This window comes from Eubalaena glacialis, chromosome 8 (genome assembly GCF_028564815.1).
Source record: "Eubalaena glacialis isolate mEubGla1 chromosome 8, mEubGla1.1.hap2.+ XY, whole genome shotgun sequence".
In the NCBI taxonomy this organism is placed as follows: Eukaryota; Metazoa; Chordata; class Mammalia; order Artiodactyla; family Balaenidae; genus Eubalaena; species Eubalaena glacialis.
This window is the reverse complement of record NC_083723.1, coordinates 111,243,473-111,263,992: the sequence shown is the minus strand read 5'-3', so window position 1 is coordinate 111,263,992 and position 20,520 is coordinate 111,243,473. Positions and strand designations below refer to the sequence as shown.

The 20,520-nt window shown below is 36.4% G+C and overlaps 1 protein-coding gene across 1 annotated transcript in view; it reads right to left on the bottom strand.

Annotated features, from left to right (window-relative positions):
- Window positions 1-2,499: 2,499 nt before the first annotated feature.
- Window positions 2,500-20,520, bottom strand: part of NUP205 (nucleoporin 205) — an 82,630-nt gene continuing 64,609 nt past the window's right edge. Inside the window, exons 36-43 of the mRNA XM_061198768.1 lie at window positions 16,472-16,548; window positions 14,307-14,435; window positions 13,959-14,085; window positions 6,691-6,857; window positions 4,638-4,761; window positions 4,039-4,167; window positions 3,382-3,455; window positions 2,500-2,812 (exon numbers count right to left, since the gene is read on the bottom strand). Of these exons, the coding sequence (XP_061054751.1) occupies window positions 2,660-2,812; window positions 3,382-3,455; window positions 4,039-4,167; window positions 4,638-4,761; window positions 6,691-6,857; window positions 13,959-14,085; window positions 14,307-14,435; window positions 16,472-16,548 (980 nt within the window). The 3' untranslated portion in view covers window positions 2,500-2,659. The remainder of the gene's footprint in view (window positions 2,813-3,381; window positions 3,456-4,038; window positions 4,168-4,637; window positions 4,762-6,690; window positions 6,858-13,958; window positions 14,086-14,306; window positions 14,436-16,471; window positions 16,549-20,520) is intronic.

Genomic DNA, 20,520 nt, shown 5'->3' with positions numbered 1-20,520 from the left:
ATTATTTGTATGACTGAAACAGTATGCAATTTAATAAAAATATTTAATTGGAATGAATGATAAAAGCTATGGTTGAGAGATTTTTTAGAAACAAGATATTCATGGTCTCAACATATCAAGCCACAGATTATTCATTGCAGTGGGAAACAGAGAACCTTTACAATAGAGATGGTTTGTCAAATACTACCATAACCAAATGATCAAACAATATAATGGGACAAACTGATACGTACCTCCTGATATGACACGCTGAGGCATATCACCTGAATAATTGTAGTATTCTTGCCAAAAATGTTTAAACCTGAATCTAATAAAGAAAAACCAAATACCCTTTTCAAAACAGCTAAAAAAAGTCAATGTTGTAAAAGACCCTCTCCTCCCCCAAAAGACAGAGGAACTGTTTCAGAATGAAGGAAGCTAAAGAGATAATTAAATGTAATGCGTGATAATTAAATCCTGGGTTTAAAAAAAAGTTCTAAAAGTACATTTTCGGGGCAACTGAGAAAATGTGAATATGGACTAAATATAGAAAATATTGTTGGGAATTCCCTGGTGGTCCAGTGGTTAGGACTACTCGCTCTCACTGCCAAAGGCCCAGGTTCAATCCCTGGTCGGGAAACGAAGATCCCACAAGCTGTGAGATACAGCCAAAAAATTTTAAAAAGGCAAACGTCTTTAAGTGTGATAATTGTATTGTGGTTAGGAAGGAAATATCCTTGTTCTTACCTGCTGAAATATTTAGTGATAAAGTATCATGATGTCTACGACCTACTTTCAAATAGTTAAGGAAGCAAACCAGTATATATACATATTAAAAAAAAGAGATAAAGCAAATGTGCAAAATGTTGATAACTGATGAAGCTAGGTGAAAGGTATATGGGTTCATTACTTTTCTTTCAACTCTTATGAAGATTCAAAGTTTGTCAAAATAAGTTGGGAAAACAATAGACAAATACTTAGAAAAGACTAGATTGTGTATGACTGCTTTTATAAATAGCTCAGCTAAAGCTCAGACAGCTATATTTAAACATCACTAATTTATCAAAACTAAAACACTAATAACTAGGAAGAAGGTACTCACCTCTTTTTTATTTTCTAATTCCACCAAACTAATTAACTCAGTAAAAACAACATATTAAGATCCTATATTTATTTAGTATTGTTGAGGAATAGATGAATCTACCTTTAAATGCTAAAACTTTTTTAAACAAGCCATCTAAAATCTCTTTCAATCTCCTTTGCTTTGCTGAAGAGCACATGCTGCATCCAGTAGCCTCTCTCCACGCCCCAGGGAACAGTGCTGAGTCAGGCGGCGTGTGCCTTGAGTGCTAGCCTCTCCCCGTCGTATTTATCACACAAACAGCATTTCTGGTCAGTCTTTTAAGTAGCATACGTGCAGCTGCAATCCTTCCTTCTTCTCCCTCCCACACACTTCTCCACTGCCCTAACTTTTGACCCCCAGTCTGCTGTAATTTTGGAAGAAATGATGGGAAAACAAAATAAAGAAGCTTAGTAAATCCCAAATCTTAACTAATTCCAAATTAGCTAATATCTCTGTCCTGCAGAAGGCTTCACACTTCAGAGGTTTATAAGATGCTTTGAATCTGTGCCCCAGGCTCTTTTTGATTATTTGTGTTCATGCCTGTGTTCCACATGATAAAGTTTATCATATGCCTCACCAGTGGAGCAACAGTCAGTATTACTATATCTGGGACCAGTTAATTATTCATTCACATCCCTCTAAGAATGCTATTTATTAACAGGATGCTTTCCAGCTAAGGCTTGATATTTATAAGTGGTAGGCAGTAGATTAATTTCAAAATACAATAACAATGACAAAGCCTTTTATAAATGCTTAAAAAGCCATGGAAATTTTATTATAAGATTAAGGGAAAAAAACCCATAACACCATAGAACTAAGTGTTAATTTTCTGCCACTACCTGAGAGTCAAGACTCTTTTCCCTCTCAGCAGTCTCTTCTATATATCAGGCTGAAATAATTTTTGCCTAGAAACGGGAAAACGGACTTTCAGATGAGGTAGTCACGTGCACATAAATACTACCGGGCAAGAAATAGAGTGGTGATTGGGTAAATTCTTTTTCTCTAACTGCAGCCATCCTATTAACTATATGAGAAATGCAGGCAGATGATTTATTTGAAAAGTTCCACAAATATTTTAAGGAACAAATGCAAGTGATTATTTTGTCATTTACATGCAGAAAAGAAAAAATAATTTTAGTAAAGAGATGGCTTGACTTTAAAGAGCATTATCATAAAAAGTGTAATGTAGCTACAAAGAGAGAAAAAATTAGAATTTTCAGACTATGCCTTTAATTTAGCATTCCGAACAATACCCCTGGGGGAAAACCACCACTGTGGAAGGATTATTTGTTGAATTCCAGATAATATTGACCATTTTATCTAGAAGATAAAATTTCAAGAGACTGACCACATATTTGTTTTTTTAAAAAGTATTTATTTATTTATTTATTTTTACTAGTGAGGACGAAACCAGGCAAAGAAGTTTACAGAAAAGAAGTCCATATATAAAGAAAGAAATAGCAAAATATCTTTTGGTCATAATTTAGAAAGAAACTATAAAAAGGAGACAGTTTTCCCCAATTCCTCTCTTCCTCAGAAGAGCATACACACGGGCTCTCAGTTCCGTGATATCCTCAGCAAGCCTCGGATACGTCTGACAAGAGCTTGTATGAAACTATAGCGAGATCGAACTTTTGAATACAATCCTTCAATGTCCAGAAGTTTCTTTTGTAGTGATTCTCCAAAAGCACTGATGGCATCAGCCTGAAGCTACAGGTAACACAGGTGACATTTCATTATTAAGTAGTCTCAAATATTTCTTTTATTCTATGTCTTCCTATTTAAAATACCTTTGAATTTTTGTAATGTGGTCCTTTCCCATGTGCCAAATTAACTCAACATTCACATTTTCCACCCTAGAATTTATTGGTATGATATTAATGTTTTTCCTTCTTTCCCTTGTTGTATAAATGTGTAAAACTTAAAATTTGCTTTAAATAGCAATAACTGTTGATATACGGAGTTTCCAGATCATGATGCCTACCCTTACTGAACCCTTACTATGTTCTAGGCACTACCCTACGAGTCTCACACATGAAGCCTCATTTAATTCTGACAAAATGCTTAGAGGTTGAATTATCATTCCCATTTCTGAGCTGAGGAAATGGAGGCTCAGAAGCTAAGTAAATTGCTCTGAGTCATGTAGCTAATAGGTGGCTATGCTAGAATTCAAACCAGGTCTTTGTATGCAAACTTGAAAACTATTATCTTACTCATATACCAGGCTTTCCCTTTTTACTTTCAAAAAAAAAAAAAAGAGTATGAGAATAGAACCTTACCTGGTCTATATCATGTTGGCTCACCATAGTCAGCCCACTTCTAAAATCCAGATTGCTTTCTGAAGCGAAGGAATCTAGAGATAAAGACACAGTCAAACCAGCTTTGCAGGTGTGTGTCTACTACACAATGGAAGAACCTGATGACAATGAACCACAGTGCCGTGAAAAGCATGGGTCAAGACTGAGAACTCTATTTCAGCTTTCAGTAAATGGAAGCCCCTAGGAAGCATTTCGCTGTTCTAGGCCAGGGTTCTCAAGCTTTCCTTCTGTTTCTTGCCACCTAAGGGATCCAATACACGCTCATCAGTCACAGAAGGTCCCTCGAGCAACAAGAATCATGGCCTAGGCTGACCCATTTCCATTCTTCTGGAAAATTATCTGTGACCAGAGGACTCTGGACCTGGGTCAGCCATTAACTGCAAGAAGCTGAGGAGCAGCTGAAGGCAGTCTCTACAATGCTCTTGCGCTCCACACAACTTCCCACGGACAGAAGGGAAAATACAAAACACAGCTATGTCTAGCAACTAAGCAGCTCTTGATTACCTATTTCACCCTTAGTAACCTGAACGGTAAAAAGTAGATTAAATGTAACTAGCTTTTTAAGGTGCTAAAATCTATAGGCATTTATGGCTCACTAATTTTCAGAATAAAGTTTACCTTGCAGTCTTCTGCTTTTAAGTAAGGTCCTGGAGGCAAATAAGGAATCTTGAGAATCCGTGGGTGTGCAATGTAACAAGTAGTACTCCAGATGGCGCCAGAGAATAAACAGGCAGGTCTCTATGATAACTATAGAGGAGAGCTCAGATTAAAGGAAAACAATCTCGTCACATGATTTTGCAAAACAGTTTCTGAGCAGGCGGGAAAAGAAGAGACTGCGCCATTCAGTGATGTACCACAGCCTCAGTCCAATAAACTGGACGTAAGGTCTTTCCAGAAAGCAGCAAGATGTGCTGAGAGGAAGGAGGTGGAAACCGTGGGATGCTGTGCCAGCATAGCCTTCAGTGTCCTTGTCTCCTGTCCGGACAGAAAGTGTCTGTGTATATTATGAGGATTACTAGTTACTCTAAAAGGTAAGAAAAATATTTTCAATTTAGAAATATATCACACATTTAACTAGAAAAAAACTAACAGTAATTATGTCCCTTTCCATATGATTCTGATACACAAATAATGTGAAAATAAGTAAACAGTTCCCACATTTGAAAATTCTCTTAAAGGTCACCCTTCAAGCCCCACTATGATTCCATTAAGGATACAAGAACAAAGGGAGAGCAGTTTAGCTCGATTGTTGATCAGCTTCACCAAACGCCGCCTTGCTAGAACATATTTCTGGGTAGTGGAGATTTTATCAACACCAGCAGGCATCACAGACTGACACAACTAAGAAAAAAAACAAACACAGTATTAAGAATGACATATACTGTAACAAAAATTTAATGAAAATCTATATACTATAAGTAGTCACTTGTGATACATACTGTGAAAAACATTCAAATAAATTTAAACATCCTTGCAGACAAGAGTTAATTATCTAACTAGGAAGCTAGTAATTTTAAAAAACGAGAGCCAAAGAAGCAGTTGAATTCACAAATGAACGTTCATCTGCTGCTTTTTGAAAGTCCAGTCCCTGAAACAGACATTTCCAATCTGCTGATGGGCCAACCAATCCTGAATTTCTTGTCAAATTAAAACAAAACAAAACAGTGGGATTTCCAAGCAGTAAGTGTCACAATGCCGCGTGGAGAATTTCTATAACAGCTGTCAGGTATCTTCTGAAGAAAATGTGAATTAGACTTGTAGAGCGTAATAAATATATGATCATCAACCAGAACCTCCCCTGATCCCGTCTCCATCTGGCATACTTGCAAGCACAATGGGTCAATTTAACATGCAGACACTGGGTTTGGCAGCAGGTGTTGTGCAGTGGGACTGGTGGAGTGCCACACGCTTTACTGTGATGCTGCAGCTCCTTCTGCGCGTACTAGCATCACCCATAAGCTGTGCACGAAGGGGAAGGACTGCCGGGTGTAAACCACACAGTTTCAGGGATTACCTGAACCCAGTCAATAACACCTGCCTCAACCTGTACTTGCTAGCTGTGTGGCTTTGGATAAGTTAGTCAATCTTTCAGTGCCTCAGCTTCCTCATCTGAAAAATGGGAGACGCAACGATATCTGCCTAAGGTATTCAGGTAGAATATGTAGCTCATGGCTTGGCACATCATAAACTCTCAATAAATGTCCCCTAGAATTATAAGAATGGTAAAAGGGAGTAGGCTCTGACTACTCTTAAGAGTGACATGGTGTTTTTCAGAAAACCTGGTGTGAACCAGGAATGGCTCAACATGCAGGCTGCCACAAAAGACACCAGGAAGCTTCAGCACTGGCCAAGGGAAGCCTTATAGCTCAGCTGTGCCAAATGGAAAGAAAGGCAGGCTACTTAGAGAGCAGGCCCAGTAACTCAGCATCTTTAGCTACAGTAAGTGCCAGGGTATGATACTGGATCATTGAGAGAAGGCAGTCAAGTCTGATACGCCATCTCATTTGTCTGAAAAATTCACTTAACAGATACTGAAAATGCTGAAGGAACAGAGACATCTTACCTAAGGAATCACTTCTAACTGAAAAAGCATCTGCACCTAAGTTTCTCAGCACAGATTTTTAGAGTATAAATTACCTAACTCTTTATTCAAAGGCCAGCTGCCGAATTTCTACTGAATAGCAGGTGGTTTTCTTGAACAGGTACAACTTCCTGTCACTCAGTCAAGAGTTTCTATGCTCATGAGGTGTGGTGCTTAGGTGAGGAACTCTTCTTCAAGCCACACAGAGCTCTGAGTCATTGTAATTCCTTTCATCTCACTGCATGCATCATCTTTACCTACAAGTCTGACACCAGACCCCTGGTCCTTACCAGTAAAAACAATGGCTTCTCAAAAGTCTCCATCGCTTGGGACTTCCCTGGTGGTCCAGTGGTAAAGAATCTGCCTTACAATGCAGGGGGCACAGGTTCCATCCCTGGTCAGGGAACTAGGATCCCACATGCCGTGGGGCAGCTGAGCCCACACGCCACAACTGCTGAGCTCATGCACCTCAACTGGAGAGCCTGCATGCCACAAACTGCAGAGCCCAGGCGCTCTGGAGCCCACGAGCCACAACTAGAGAGAGAAGGCCTGCACGCCACAATGAGAGAGGCCCCCACACCACAACGAAGAGCCCGAGTGCCGCAACTAAGACCCGACGCAGCCAAAAATAAATAAAATAAATAAATAATAAAAATAAAAGTATCTACCGCTCAGTATAAGATTTATACCTCTTTTATCTCATCTGGGGGAAGCTGCTCCACGTTCTGTAGCTTGTTGACACTCCGTCGATGACTGTCATAATAGCTGAAGAAATCATTAGCGCTCTGTTTCAGCAGGTAGACAATAATGCCCAAACCAGGTAGGCGCCAGTATGGAACCACTGGAGCTTGGGTATCTAATAGAGTTGATAAAAAACAATGTCCTACTTATAGCCATTTTATATGAATCTCAAATGACCTGTTTTTTTAAAAAAAGGAAAGCCCAGGAATTTAAGGGCATGTAAACTATTATTAAAACCAATCCAAGACTACTTTTAAATATCATTGACAGTTCAAAGGAGTGGTTAGGAGCTACTGTAATGAGGTAGGTACATAAGGCTGGAGTCCTGAGACAATAAGGAAATCTGGCTGATGGACACTGAGACAGCTTACCCTTTACTGGGTGAAGACCTCTTTGAGAACTCTATGGAAGTTATAAACCTTTACACCCATCTCTCCACCACCCCCCACCCCCCACCCCATGCACACAAATACAGTTTATAGTTTCCTGACCCCAGGTGAGTAACTCCTGCCTCGCCCTGTGGCTCTACTTATATGGACTCATTTCCAGTCTGCATCTTTCTGGTTGCTGAGTTCCCAGATCAAAGTTATTCTTCCAAAGAGACAAGGAGAACACTAACAAATAGTTAAAAAATAGATAATTAAATTTAAAGTTTAATAAGTCTTCTACCACAATAACTCCATTTGGATAGCAAAACAAAATGATCTCCCTTTTACTTGACGAATTTCTGATGAAGGTATAAAAGAAAAATGTGACGTTGGAAAAGTTGTTTGTAGAGGGAAGAAAAACTAGGCGAGCAATAATGTTACTATTCTATTGATAGAGGTGGTTTGTGTGGTACAAGTAAAGCAATTTCCTCTTGTGACTGAGGGATTTCTTTGATAAACACCTTGGCAATTTCAGGTTTAATTTGGAGATAATCTTTGTTTAATGGCCCCAACTGCCATGAATACTGAAGGAGAGATCTACATTTGCTTCCTTCACTGCCACCCCCTTGAACTTTGCTCCAAAGTCCGATCTCATAGACCTTCACGTGGAGGGGAGAAGAGAAAAGAGTCCCCTGTCAGTGGATTCTGCCACCAAAAAAATATCCTATACCCATCTGATTTGCCAGTTCTCCATCACCAGTCTCAGTGAAGATGTGACAATCTTTATGATACAGGTCATCACAGAGAGAGCCTTCTTCTAGTGAAATTAGGTACGCTGGTCCCCAGACAACATTTGTGTGACCTCAACTTGGTAGGAAGCTATCCATAAGTACGATGGTCTAATGCTGAGAGTATTCCAAATCACTTCAGGAGTTCTTATATACTAACTTGCTTAAGCCTAGAAAATATTAGAGCACTCAGAGGCACCAGACTTAGACATCAGATGAGGATGGCTCATGAGATATTTAACTACAGAAACAGATTCTGCAGAAAAGACCATGAAGTCAAAGAAGTAGAATTGCTACAGGAAAGGGTCCCTTGATCACAAGTAATAGTAAATATACTAGAGGATAACAATAATACAAGAGCAATAATAAGAATAATAATAGCTAACACTGATGTCATGCCAAGCACCAGGCACTGTTCTAAAGCACTTTACACATATTAACACATTTAATCCTTACAATAATTCATCAGAGGGAGCTTGTTATTACTTCCACTTTATAGACAAGGAAACTGAGGCACAAAGAGATAAGTCATTTCTCTTAAGTCACTTGTAGCACTGGGATTTAAATCCAGGCAGTTCATCATCAGTCTGTGCTCTTAACCACTAGGTTAAACTATCTCTCTATAACTAAATATTCTAGAACCTGCCAGATATACCTACCCATTCATATGTCTAGAATTGGCAGAGAAGAATATGCTTATTAACACTTAAAAAAGTCTGAAGAAAAATAAAGACCAATTTACAAGGTTTCATAAAGTTCATCTTTAAGTATTAAAGATCAAAAAATGACATGGTATGCAAAAGATTGGCTCAAAATGAAAAGAAACTAATGAAATTTTAATAATTATTAGTGATATTAATGTTTTGAAGAATAAATGACAAAGTTACAATTTTGTTTGAAAAATCTTATGCTCAGGTTAAATTTGTTTTAAAAAGTTAGATTCAAAGGGGAAGAAAAGGACTGCCCTCTTGAGGCAGAGTTAGAGGTCTACATCAAGCTACAGACCTACAGGGATTAGTAAACAGATTCATGCTCATTTACAAACTCCCAGACAGAAAGGGGACATAGCAGGTTAAATGTCACTGCTACGTGGTAGGAAAACCACTCTTCTGAATGAAAAGGGGTCTTAGAGTAGGATTCCCAATCATTCCATGCCCCTCCAAGTGAAGAAGACCTCCTTTTTCCTATTTGCTGAGCCACCTGAACTAGCACTTTTCCCTCATGCTGGTGAGGCTGCACCTTTGTAGTCTAGTGATCTTCCTGGCATCAAACTTTTTGAATATAGGAGAAAGCTAGAACTATGTAGAATTAATTTGCTTAACTAAGTCAAAGAAATTGTTTTATATATCCAGTTTGAATGATTTAAGCACTTCCATAAAATATTACTATAAATCTTTATAGTTACTTCCTCAATTTCTTTAAGATATACTCTCACCCAAGGCTACTCCAAATGAATCACTGAATGACAGGTATTTTTAAGTAAAGGTATCTTATTAGGTTTTAAGAACTTCTGCTTCCAAATATGTCAAACTAAGACCATACCAGACAACGGCCCACTCCCTGCTCACGGCAGAAAATAAAAAACCTAGACATAACACAAAAAATAACTACCTAAAGTTACCAAAGTAAACAGAAGCAGACAGACACTGGTAGGGAGTGCAGGCGCACTGGAAAGAGGGCAGATGGAACCTGTACAACTCTAAGCTCCCAGCTCATGGCCTCCGGCCTGGGGCTAAGTACACCCAGCAGTAGCACAAGCAACACAATGCAGAAGCAGGAGTGCTGACGGAAAAAGCACAGTCATTCACGCCTGACAAACCAAAAAAGGAGCAGCTGAGAAGCCAGGAAACCATGACCAGTGAAGAGAGTTTTAGGGGACTCCCAGAAGAGCAGAGAGGGGATCCCTATGGCCACCCACATCGCTAACTGACCCCTGAATCATGCAGGCAACACACTCAAAACATCTCAGCTAAAGGCAAAGGACATAAACTGGCGCAGCACCTGTCACCCAAGAATCAGGGTTCACAGGTCAAAATAGCCAAGGTAATTAAGCCGAAACAAAAGAAAAACACCATACAGGGAAAAAATAATGGAATCTAGAACCTTCAAACCTTTGTAATGTCCAGTGTACAATTTTAAATACCCAACATATAAACAACTAAGGAAATGGAACACATTCTCAAGAGACAAGGATACCAAGCAAGTCTAATCCCTGATAAACCAGATGTTGGTAACTAATGAATGAGCGTTTTAAAGTAGCTATTATAACTATCCTAATTGAGGGAAAACAAACAATGAAAACATAGTTAATCTCAGTAGAGAAAACAGAAATGAGATAAGAGAATCAAACAAAAATTCTAAAACTGAAAAATACAATTTCTGAAATAAAAAAAATTCACTGGATATATTTTGCCAAATAGAGCTTATTGAGGAAAGAATAAGTGAACTTGAAGATAAAGCAACTGAAGTGGTCAAAAGGCACAAACGTCCAGTTTTAAGATAAATAAGCACTAGGGATGTAATGTACCATGCAATAAATATAATTCACACTGCTCTATGTCATGCATAAAAGTTGTTAGGAGAATAAATCCTAAGGGTCCTCATCACAAGGAAAAGAATTTTTCCCCTTTTATTTTGTATCTGTATGAGATGATGGATGTTCACTAAACTTACTGTGAAATCATTTCATGATGTGTGTAAGTCAGATCATTATGCTGCACACCTTAAACTTATACAGTGCTGTGTGTCAACTATATCTCAATAAAACTGGAAGAAAAAAATTCCAGTCTTCAATTATCTGTAAATATAGTTGCTAACGTAAAATTTACATATTCATATGATACCAAAATATAAACAAAAAATTACAAGGAGGAATGGTTGCAAAAAATAAATGATCTGCCCATTACATTTACCTTCAGGGCCTCGAAATCATGCTAACATATATAAACTGTAATGCAACTTTACATGAGATAGTAAATCAAATAATAAAAAAGTATAGCAAATGTTCTCATCCTATTTCTTATAAATAAAGAGCATTACAAAAAAAAAACCATAGTATCAAACCATCTAATATATGTTTGAAGAGAATGGGGCTGAAAATATTTGAAGAAAAAATAGTCAAAATTTCCCCCAAATGGATAAAACAAAGAAATGTATAGATAAAAAATTCTCAACAACACTAAACGGAATAAAAACAAAGATGCCCACACCAAGGCACGTAACAGTCAAACTGTTTAAAGAGGAAGAGCACATCTCAAGAGCAGCAACAGAAAAACAACACTTTACATATAGAGGAACAATATTCCCATCAATGACTGACTTCTCATGAGAAATCATGGAAGACAAAAGAAAGTGAAACCATATCTTTAAAGTACAGAAAACACAAAACTACCAGCTCAGAATTCTATATCCAGCAGAATTATCCTGCAAGAATGAAGGCAAAATCAAGACATTTTCAATAAAAGAAAATTAAGAGAATTCATCACTAACGGACCCGTACTTATGTAAGAAATTTTTTGGCCTGAAGGGAAATGACACCACGTGGAAACTCTGATCATTGAGAAAGAATAAAGAGCATCAAATGTGTTTAATATCTAAATAAATGCAAAAGACTATTTTTTTCTTTTTTACCCTTTTGTTCTTTACTTAAAAGCATTAAATTGTTTGAGATAAAAATTATTGTCTTAGGGAATTTATAGTGTATGTAGATGTAATACATGTAACAATTACAACATAAAAGAAGGGGGGCCTATACAGTTGTAAGAGTTGAAATTTAAATGAAGTTAAATTTAAGTTAAGTTAAATTTTGAATGAAGTGGTACTATATTAACAATAAATAGGCTGTGAAAAACTATGGCAACTCCTAAAAAAAAAATAATACAAAGAAGTGTAGGTAAAAACCCGATGGTAAAATTGAAATCAAATTCTATAAAACAGATTTTTTTTTAAAGCAGGTAAGAAAAAACAAAAACAAAAAAACAGAGAAAGGAGGTAGAAAGCAAATAATAAGTAGAAAACAATTAAATGATAGACCCAAATCCAATCATATCAATAATTACATTAAATATTAAAGGACTAAACACACCACTAAAAGCAGAGATAGTCAAAATGGATTAAAGAAAAAAAGACTCAACTCTCTGCTGTGTACAAGAGATGCACTTTAAACATAAAAACATGGATAGGATGAAAATAAATGGACAGAAAGAAAGAAACCATGTAAACCATAAGCATAAGATATTTTGAAAAAGAAGAACAAAGCTAGAGGATTTCTACCACCTGATTTCAAGACTTACTGTTGATATAAAGCTATTGAAGAATAAGTATATAAAGACAGTGTGTATAAAGTATATAAAGACAGTGTGGTATTAAGAGAAAGAACATACAGATTAATGGAACAGAATCGAGAGTCCAGAAATAAACCCAAATTTATGTGGTCAATTGATTTTTGAGAAAAGGTATCAAAGTAATCCAAACAGAAAAAGATAATCTTTTCAACAAATGGTACTAAAACTGGACACAGGCTCATCACTAGTCATCAAGGAAATGCAAATCAAAATCACAGTGAGATATTACAACACAACCACTAGAATGGCTGACAAACCAAGCATTGGCAAGGATGTGGATCAGCTAGAACTCTTATACATGGCTAGTTAGGAATGCAAAATGATTGTACTTTGTAAAACAGAATGGCAGTATCTTATTTAGTTAAACATACCACAGAAGCCAGCAATTGCATTCTTAGGCATTTAATCAAAAGATATGAAAACATTATGTCCACATAAAGATTTATATCCAAATATTCATAGTAGCATTATTCACAATAGCTAAAAATCTGGAAATAACCCAAATGTCTATCAACTAGTGAAGAGATATATTATGGTATATTTTTAATATGGAATACCAGCCAGAAATAAAAAGGAACAAAATAGTAATAAACACATGGATGGATTTCAAAAACACTGAGCTAAATGAAAGAAGTCGAAACACAAAAAAGACTACATATTGTATGATTCTATTTATATAAAATTCTAGAAAAGGCAAAATAATAGACACCTTGACCAGGGGTCAAAGGAAACAATCACATGCAAAGGGACAAGAAGAAACTTTTAAGGATGAGGGAATTACTCTATATTTTGGTTGTGGTAGTGGTTACACACTGCATAAAATTACAAAAAGTACTCAAACTGTACACCTAAGATGGGTGAATTTTGTTGTATGTAAATAAAAAACCTCAATAAAAAAATGTTTCTTAATCCCACTTCCTAGGACATTTTATAATGGAGTTAGACAAACAAGAGTTCTTAGCATAACATATTTTTTTCATAATATTATTCTATTAAATAGATATTTTATGTGATTAAGCAATTTTCAGAGAAAATAAGATCCTGAAGACGATGAAAATGTGACAAAATGATTCACAGAAATCTCAAACAAAAGGTTTCTTGAGATCACCCCCAGTCCATCACAATACAACCACCAAGATCCAAACGGGCTTTGGCTTTTGAATGTCCCATGGGACAAAAGCTTTAACCAATCCATAATCTGGCCTCATATTCCTAATCTTCCCTACTGGGTCACTAGGGAATCATAGGCTACATCAGCTTACTAAGTATCGAAATTTTACTTTGCTATGTTACAGAAATTTGGAGCTAAATACAAAACCCAGCTGAGACACTAAATTCAGCTTAACGTGATTTAACATACAAACTGTCTATTTTCATACTTTTCACCTGGCTAGTTTACTCTCCAATCCTAGAGCCTTTAGGGTCTCACACGCTACATAAAACTATACTCTCCCCACATGGCTCTTCCAGATTCATCCTCAGAAAATCGTAAATTTCTCTGTTCTTTCCAGTTCTCCAGCTGTATCCACAGGTCCAACAACAGTACCTCCTCATCACTCCTTCTTAAAGAAGTCGTTTTAAAAATTTCCCATTCATTACTGGTGGCAAAAAAAAAAAAAAAAAAAAAAAATTGCATCTTACTGGGGCCAACTAGAGCTTGTCATAATCCTGGCAACTTAATTCCTCAAATACAGAAAGAAAGAACTAGCTAGCTCACCTTGCCGGGGCCCATCTCTATTAATGGTTTCTGACAGGCTAGGGGTGAAGAGACACACAGCATGCTGAAAGGTAGGGGAACTCTGTAACATGAGTGACTGGCAATATTCCATGACATTGGCACAAATCTACAAAGGAAGAACAAGCAGTAACAAAAATATTAGCTCCCCAAATGCCTCATATCATGGAAATCCAGATTTGAAGGAGAACAAAGTTATAGATCAGTTTGTAAAATTACAACAAAGTTACAAATCAATTTGTAAAATTACCCACATCTATTATTTTTCTCAAATATCTCCAAAAACATAAAAAGCTTAAAGAATAGTTACACAACTCTCACTCCTCTTACCTGCTGCATAGCCAGTTCGATCTCATCTTTCTTGCTCACTCTATCCCCCTCCACATTATCATCTTGAAATTTAAACTGACGCAGTCTGTCGGAGCCACCAAAGCGACTTAGTAGTCCTAAGCACTGGCGCTAAGGAAAGAAAAGATACTTTTTTGTTCATATCTATTTGTATATGTTTAAAGTTAGTGACCTATCTTTCTTGAGGGAGATAAAAAAGAAAAACTCAGTGGGGAGTGAAATCACTCATTAAAGCATCTAATTTCTTACTTCCAACTGACTCAACTAAAGTTAGCAATATTAAAATTTACCTTTCTGCAAATGTATCTACTTGGCAGACAACTCATTAAAAGAATATGAATTCTTTTAGCAGTTAACCCCCACTAAAATCTAAGTGCTTGCCAAAGATTTTTTGTATCACACCAAATAATTTCTTAGTAGATGCCCATTAAATAAATACTAATCAATAAACAATGAGAAGCAAAATGAGATGGCAAACAGAAGCAGATTTGTGATAATTTTGTCTACTAAGGCTCAAATTTAAAGGCTCTTACTCCTGTGGCTGCTTCTGGGGACTTCAAAAAGGAGTTGGGAACACAGAAGTAACCTTGGCAGATAAATCACAAAGCTCATTTGTTTGAAATGTTGGTACTTTTCACCTGAGAATATAATTGTTCCTAAGGTTCTCAGTGGGAAAGGACAAGCTTTGCAAAATTGGCAGTATGTCCAGAATCAGAGATGTCGGTTCCAATTACAGGTACATGACTTTTTGCTATATGTCCTGGGACAAGTTACTTAACTTCCTCAAGCCTCTGTGTTCATATTTCTAGAGTGATAATAGCAATTCCTACCTTATAAGATCATTTTTAGGATTACCTGAGACATTGAATTGTATTTAAAGTGCTTAGTACAGTGTTCTGCACATAGTAAGTGCACAATAAAAACACGTTTAAAACATTGGTATTACACATACACACACTCACCCCTACATATATACATCCATATATATTATATAATATCTAATTTAAGCTGATGTTAGTTTAAATAATAAGTATGGATAAGGCAAAACATACTAAGGAGATTATAATATAAACTTAATTTGTCAAAATACTCTTTTTAAAACTTAAAACTGGCTGTTTGCTATTCTTACAGACAAAAACAGATGCACTAACACATTTCCAGAGGCTACCTTATGAAAGATGCATCAAAAATATTTTTTTCTCTCCACCAATGAAAAAAGTTAGAAGGCTTAAAAAAAAAAAACAGAGTATTTTGGCTTGGTTAGAGAGAGTACAAGCCTTTCTGGAGTGCTATTTGACAATGACTCAAAATGTACTACTTGTATACCCATGCACCCAGTGATAACAATTATGCTGATGGCAGCATTTTTCTTTTGGAAACTTGAAAAACAGCTCATGAAAAGAGGACTGGTTAAGAAAATTACTGTATCAAAAACAATGGAATATAAATTCTACTATATAAATATAATTCTTCTGCAGCCAAAAAAAAGTGAAGGTGCTCAAATCAAAGCAGGCCAGGAGGCTCCCAGAAAGACTGTGATAAAATATCTAATTGATAAGCTATCTACTATGTTTGAATATATTGAAAAGAGATTGCATAACTGGAGGAGAGTTTGGGAATAAATTAGAAATAAGTACATAAAACCAAGCAAATAAAAAAAAGAAACAATTACTTACTCTAGGAAAAACATAATGTTGTATAGAAAAGTAACATATGGTCCATCCATGGCTTATTCATAAATGACATTTCATAGTAATAATAATATAACACTAAATATTAATCTAATCGAAATTATGATACGATTAGAGTTGGGGGTGGGGACACGTTACGAGAGAGGTACATGTTGTATGACGGAAGAACAGGAGTAAAGAGATCTAAATTCTCATCCTTCTCGATGGAAGGTCAATAGATGACTCTTAAAATTGGAAAATCAAGTAGTAGTAACATAAGCATATTATTTAGAGATATGAAAGAATCAATTAAAACCGTTGCCGGGTTTACCCAAATTCAGGGAGCAGAGTGGGGAGGATCAGTGAGAGGACTGCTGTATTTTGTTACAAGTCGTACAGCTGCTCTTTAAAGAAGTAAAAAAATTTTTTTTAATTTAAAAAATAAAAATAAAAAAGAAGTAAGAAAGAATCAGTTACCTGGAATCTTCCAATATGTCCCTGTAGCTCCATTAGAGATCCTTCATTTACATCAACATCAAGTTCACTTAGTATACCTATAAAATTTGGAATGCTTTTAAATGTAGTTTTATAATCAAAAAAATAAAAACATTAAAAAACCAGGAATGGTAGTTTTACTATTTTATATTTATATATGTATAAATATATATATTTATATATATATATATATGCATAATAGACACAGACTCTGCCATGAAGGAGGTTTGAGAAATACGACTTTACAAAGATTGCGTACCACCACCACACAATATGTAAGTGTACCACACCACATATTCAGTCATATGCAAGCTAAATCTAGACTGAATCAGTAATTCAAAAAGGCACTTCAAAGTTTTTGAGAAAAATCTACTTTTTATTTATAAACATAAAAGTTAAAATTTTCTAAACTCAGCAGTAAATTACTTTCTCATACAACAGTTCAGAATATAAAACACTAAGAATGAAATGCATTTCTTTTTTCTTGTATCTCTTCTATGTATTGTACCATCTGATTTTTTTCTTTTCCCTTAGGCAAAGTACAGTTTACACATACACAAAAAAGTTGCCATTCAATTTCTCAGTTTGGACCCATTACGAAATCCCTAAAGCTGATCAACCTTTTATAGTACCATGGACTCCCCTTATTTCTATTGAGCCCTCCAAGCAAACCCATGGGTCATTCTCTCCACTGGTTTATTTCTTTGTTCCATGACTGTAGCCATGAGGAGAACCCAGCTGCTCCTGTCCTAGCCACCCTAAACTAACTATCCATGTGTTTTCACAATCCCTTTAATCCATTTCTTACTTCCAAGCATACACTCCACAGCACATAACCCGGAACCTTATCCTTTGCTCCTTATAATGACAAGCCTTCCTCCTTTTAGGTTTCTCAGCCCATCAACCTCTACACAAACCTACAGAAAATACTCATATCACTTGGCACATGCTGGCTTGTTACCTCACCTGCGCCTCATTGCTCCACTAGCTCCTTTCCCTTTCCCACCTCCACCTCCATGGGGAGTAGGCTCCCAGAATCACTTTATTTAATTACTTTCTAAAATTTACCCTACCGCAGAGGATTTTTCCGCACTATCTAAAAATGTGTTCAGGTCTCCCTTGTACTCCAAAACAAAACAAAACCAAGTAAAAACCTGGTTAATATCAAATTCTTGAAATATTTTTTTCTCCATTTGTTGCCTGTGATTCTTATGCCCTCCTTTTCCATCTTAACCCCTTGAAAGCTGGAGTTTGCACTTAACACTATCATGGAACTTTGGCTTTTTCCTGTTTGTCCTTAACCTTTCTGATCTCTGCGACCTGTGTTGCTGTTCCCCAGTTCTTTCATTCCTCCTGCACACCAACTGCTGCCTCTATTTTAAAAAACTAGCAATTCTCAGATTCTTTTTTCTTTTGGCAGCACCGAGTGGCATGCGGAGCTTCCCCAACCAGGGATCGAACCCGTGTCCCCTGCAGTGGAGGCACAGTCTTAACCACTGGACCACCAGGGAAGTCCAATTCTCAGATTCTTAAGACCTTTCCACTACATGCCACCTGAGTGCTGTGGACCATATGTATCATCCTCAACTCCAAAACACTTTACAGAATATCTGTGGGTCACAGATAAAAAATTAACCTGATGATAAGTAGTTGAGGAGGTACAACATATCTGGCACTGGGCTAAGCATTTAAGACAAAACCATATAGTAAAATTATAGGATAATACAAAACCATATGTAATCAAGAGCTGAACTGGGCAGAGTAGGGTTAAGAGGAGTATAAATTATTTTTAAAAGTTATTTTAAAAAATTAGGAGGGTATTTGGCATTATCTTTTAAAATTATTTTAAAGTGTGTGTGTGTATATATATACACACACGTATGTAATGGTATATATGTATAAATATATATATATATAAGTATATTTATATCTGACCAAGCACTGCCAGGAACTTACCAAGCCTACCAGCTCAAATATACAAAAATGTATATGTATACGTGTATACACACACACACACACACACACACAAAGTTTTAAATGCCACACTGTTTGAAATTTTTAAAAAGATCGGAAACAGTCAATGTGTCGTAGGGGTCTGGGTAACCACCTCACAATTGGAAAACTATTCCACCAATTAAAGAGTGAGGTAGGAACTATACATGCCGATGAGAAAAATCCCCAAGACATAATGTGGGGAAAAAATTACAGAGCAGTGTGTATGGTATTTCATTTGTGTAGGGAGGAAAAAATTTTTACACCACGTGCAGAGAAACTGCTGGAAGAACAAAGTATAAATTGATAATTGGTTCCTTTTAGGGAGCAGGAATTGCTGGTCAGGGTGCTTTTACTTTATTCTTTTATTTTGTTTGAATATATCATGAGCATGTTAAAATAAACTGTGCCTTTCTGAATATAACTTTAACACAGTGACAGGGTTAAATGCTGCTATTAGCAAAATACAGAATATTTCAAGTATTTTTAAAAAGTAACGAAAGGAAAATTCATCAATAAAATCACCTTGCCAGAGGATCTGATAAAAGGTAAATTCTCTCTGTACTAACTCAGGACTTCTGGATTAAGATGGCAGAATGAAGTAGTATCATAGAATGTCCCTTCTATAATCAACCTACAAATAAATGAAATTCACCAAAAAGGGAAAGGGGCCAACTTACGCCATAAATACTAAAGCATGGTGGTGGTTAAGGAAAAAAAAAAGGGGGGGAGATGAAGAAAATTCCAGGGGAGTAAGTAGCATAATTCAACTCATGACCCTCATCCCACCCCTCAGAAGCAGTACAGAGAAAAGAAGATAAGCCAACAAACTCTTGCAAATTCTCATGGAGACCCCGCAATTTGCGAAGAAGCATATTCGGGTGATTAAGTAAATTAAGTAATTAGGAGAACTAGTAATTAGGAGAAATCAAGGTAAAAACCATTTGGAGAAGAAACACTACATAGCACTATGGGACCTTAGTAAAGGCAAGAAGGGTGGCCTGTCTTGGTATCATCTCAGGACACTAGAATGAAGTGGGGAAATGAACATAATAAGCACACAGGACTAAGAAACTCCAAGGCTGGGTGGAGTTGACCCTGGGATCTCCTCAGAATGAGCGCAGGCTCTGAGTACCTTAACATGCACTGCACTCCGCCCTGCCAAACTCTCTCCTTCTCCCAACACAAAGGGCTCAGGCACTGAGGCATGCCCAGAGAGGAAAAAATATTGCGGGTGTTGGGGCAGAATCAGAAGTTGGCCTCAGACTTCTCCACAGCAATATAAAGATGGAGGTAGCATAGGCTAGTAGTTAAGCACACAGACTCAGAAGCCACACTGCATGAAAAACCCTACAGTATTATTTGTGTGACTTTGGACAAGTTAACCTCTCTGTGCCTCAGTTTCCTCATTTGTAAAACATATGACATTATTATTAATAGTAGGCCATGCTGTCATTCAAGAATAAAGGCAACCTTTAGATGTTTGTAAACTTTAGAGAGTTCAGGGAAGATTATATACTTTTTCTTAGGGGAGGGGACCTCAGTATGAATTAAAAATACCAAGAGATAAATCAAAAGAAAGAACTCAGAAATGGTGAAGCTATAGGAGGAAAAAAAAAGAATTGGTGTTTTTCTGTGAATCCATGTAAATATACAAGTAAAACTAAATAGCTGAAGTTATTATGGTTGCAGGACTGAATATAAATGATATTTACTTGACAAAGTAAAAATAATACAAGCAAACAACATGAGGGTGGAAGAAGAAGTGTAAAATAACTCATTACTTCATCTTTCACATCAGGAGTTAGTTGATTCTGTCTAAAATTTATATGTAGTAAAAAAAATTTTTTTTAATGACCAAAATATCTTAGTAATTTATCATAATCTTTTTTTCTTCTTAATCATAGTGATCTTTTAAGAACTAATATCTCTTGTACACTTGTAGTAAAGAAACATTTGTCTGGAATTCATCAATGTCTTCAGTTTCTCTTCAATTAGTTTTTCATCTGTAAAGTTCAGGTAAAATTAAATAGTTGTTT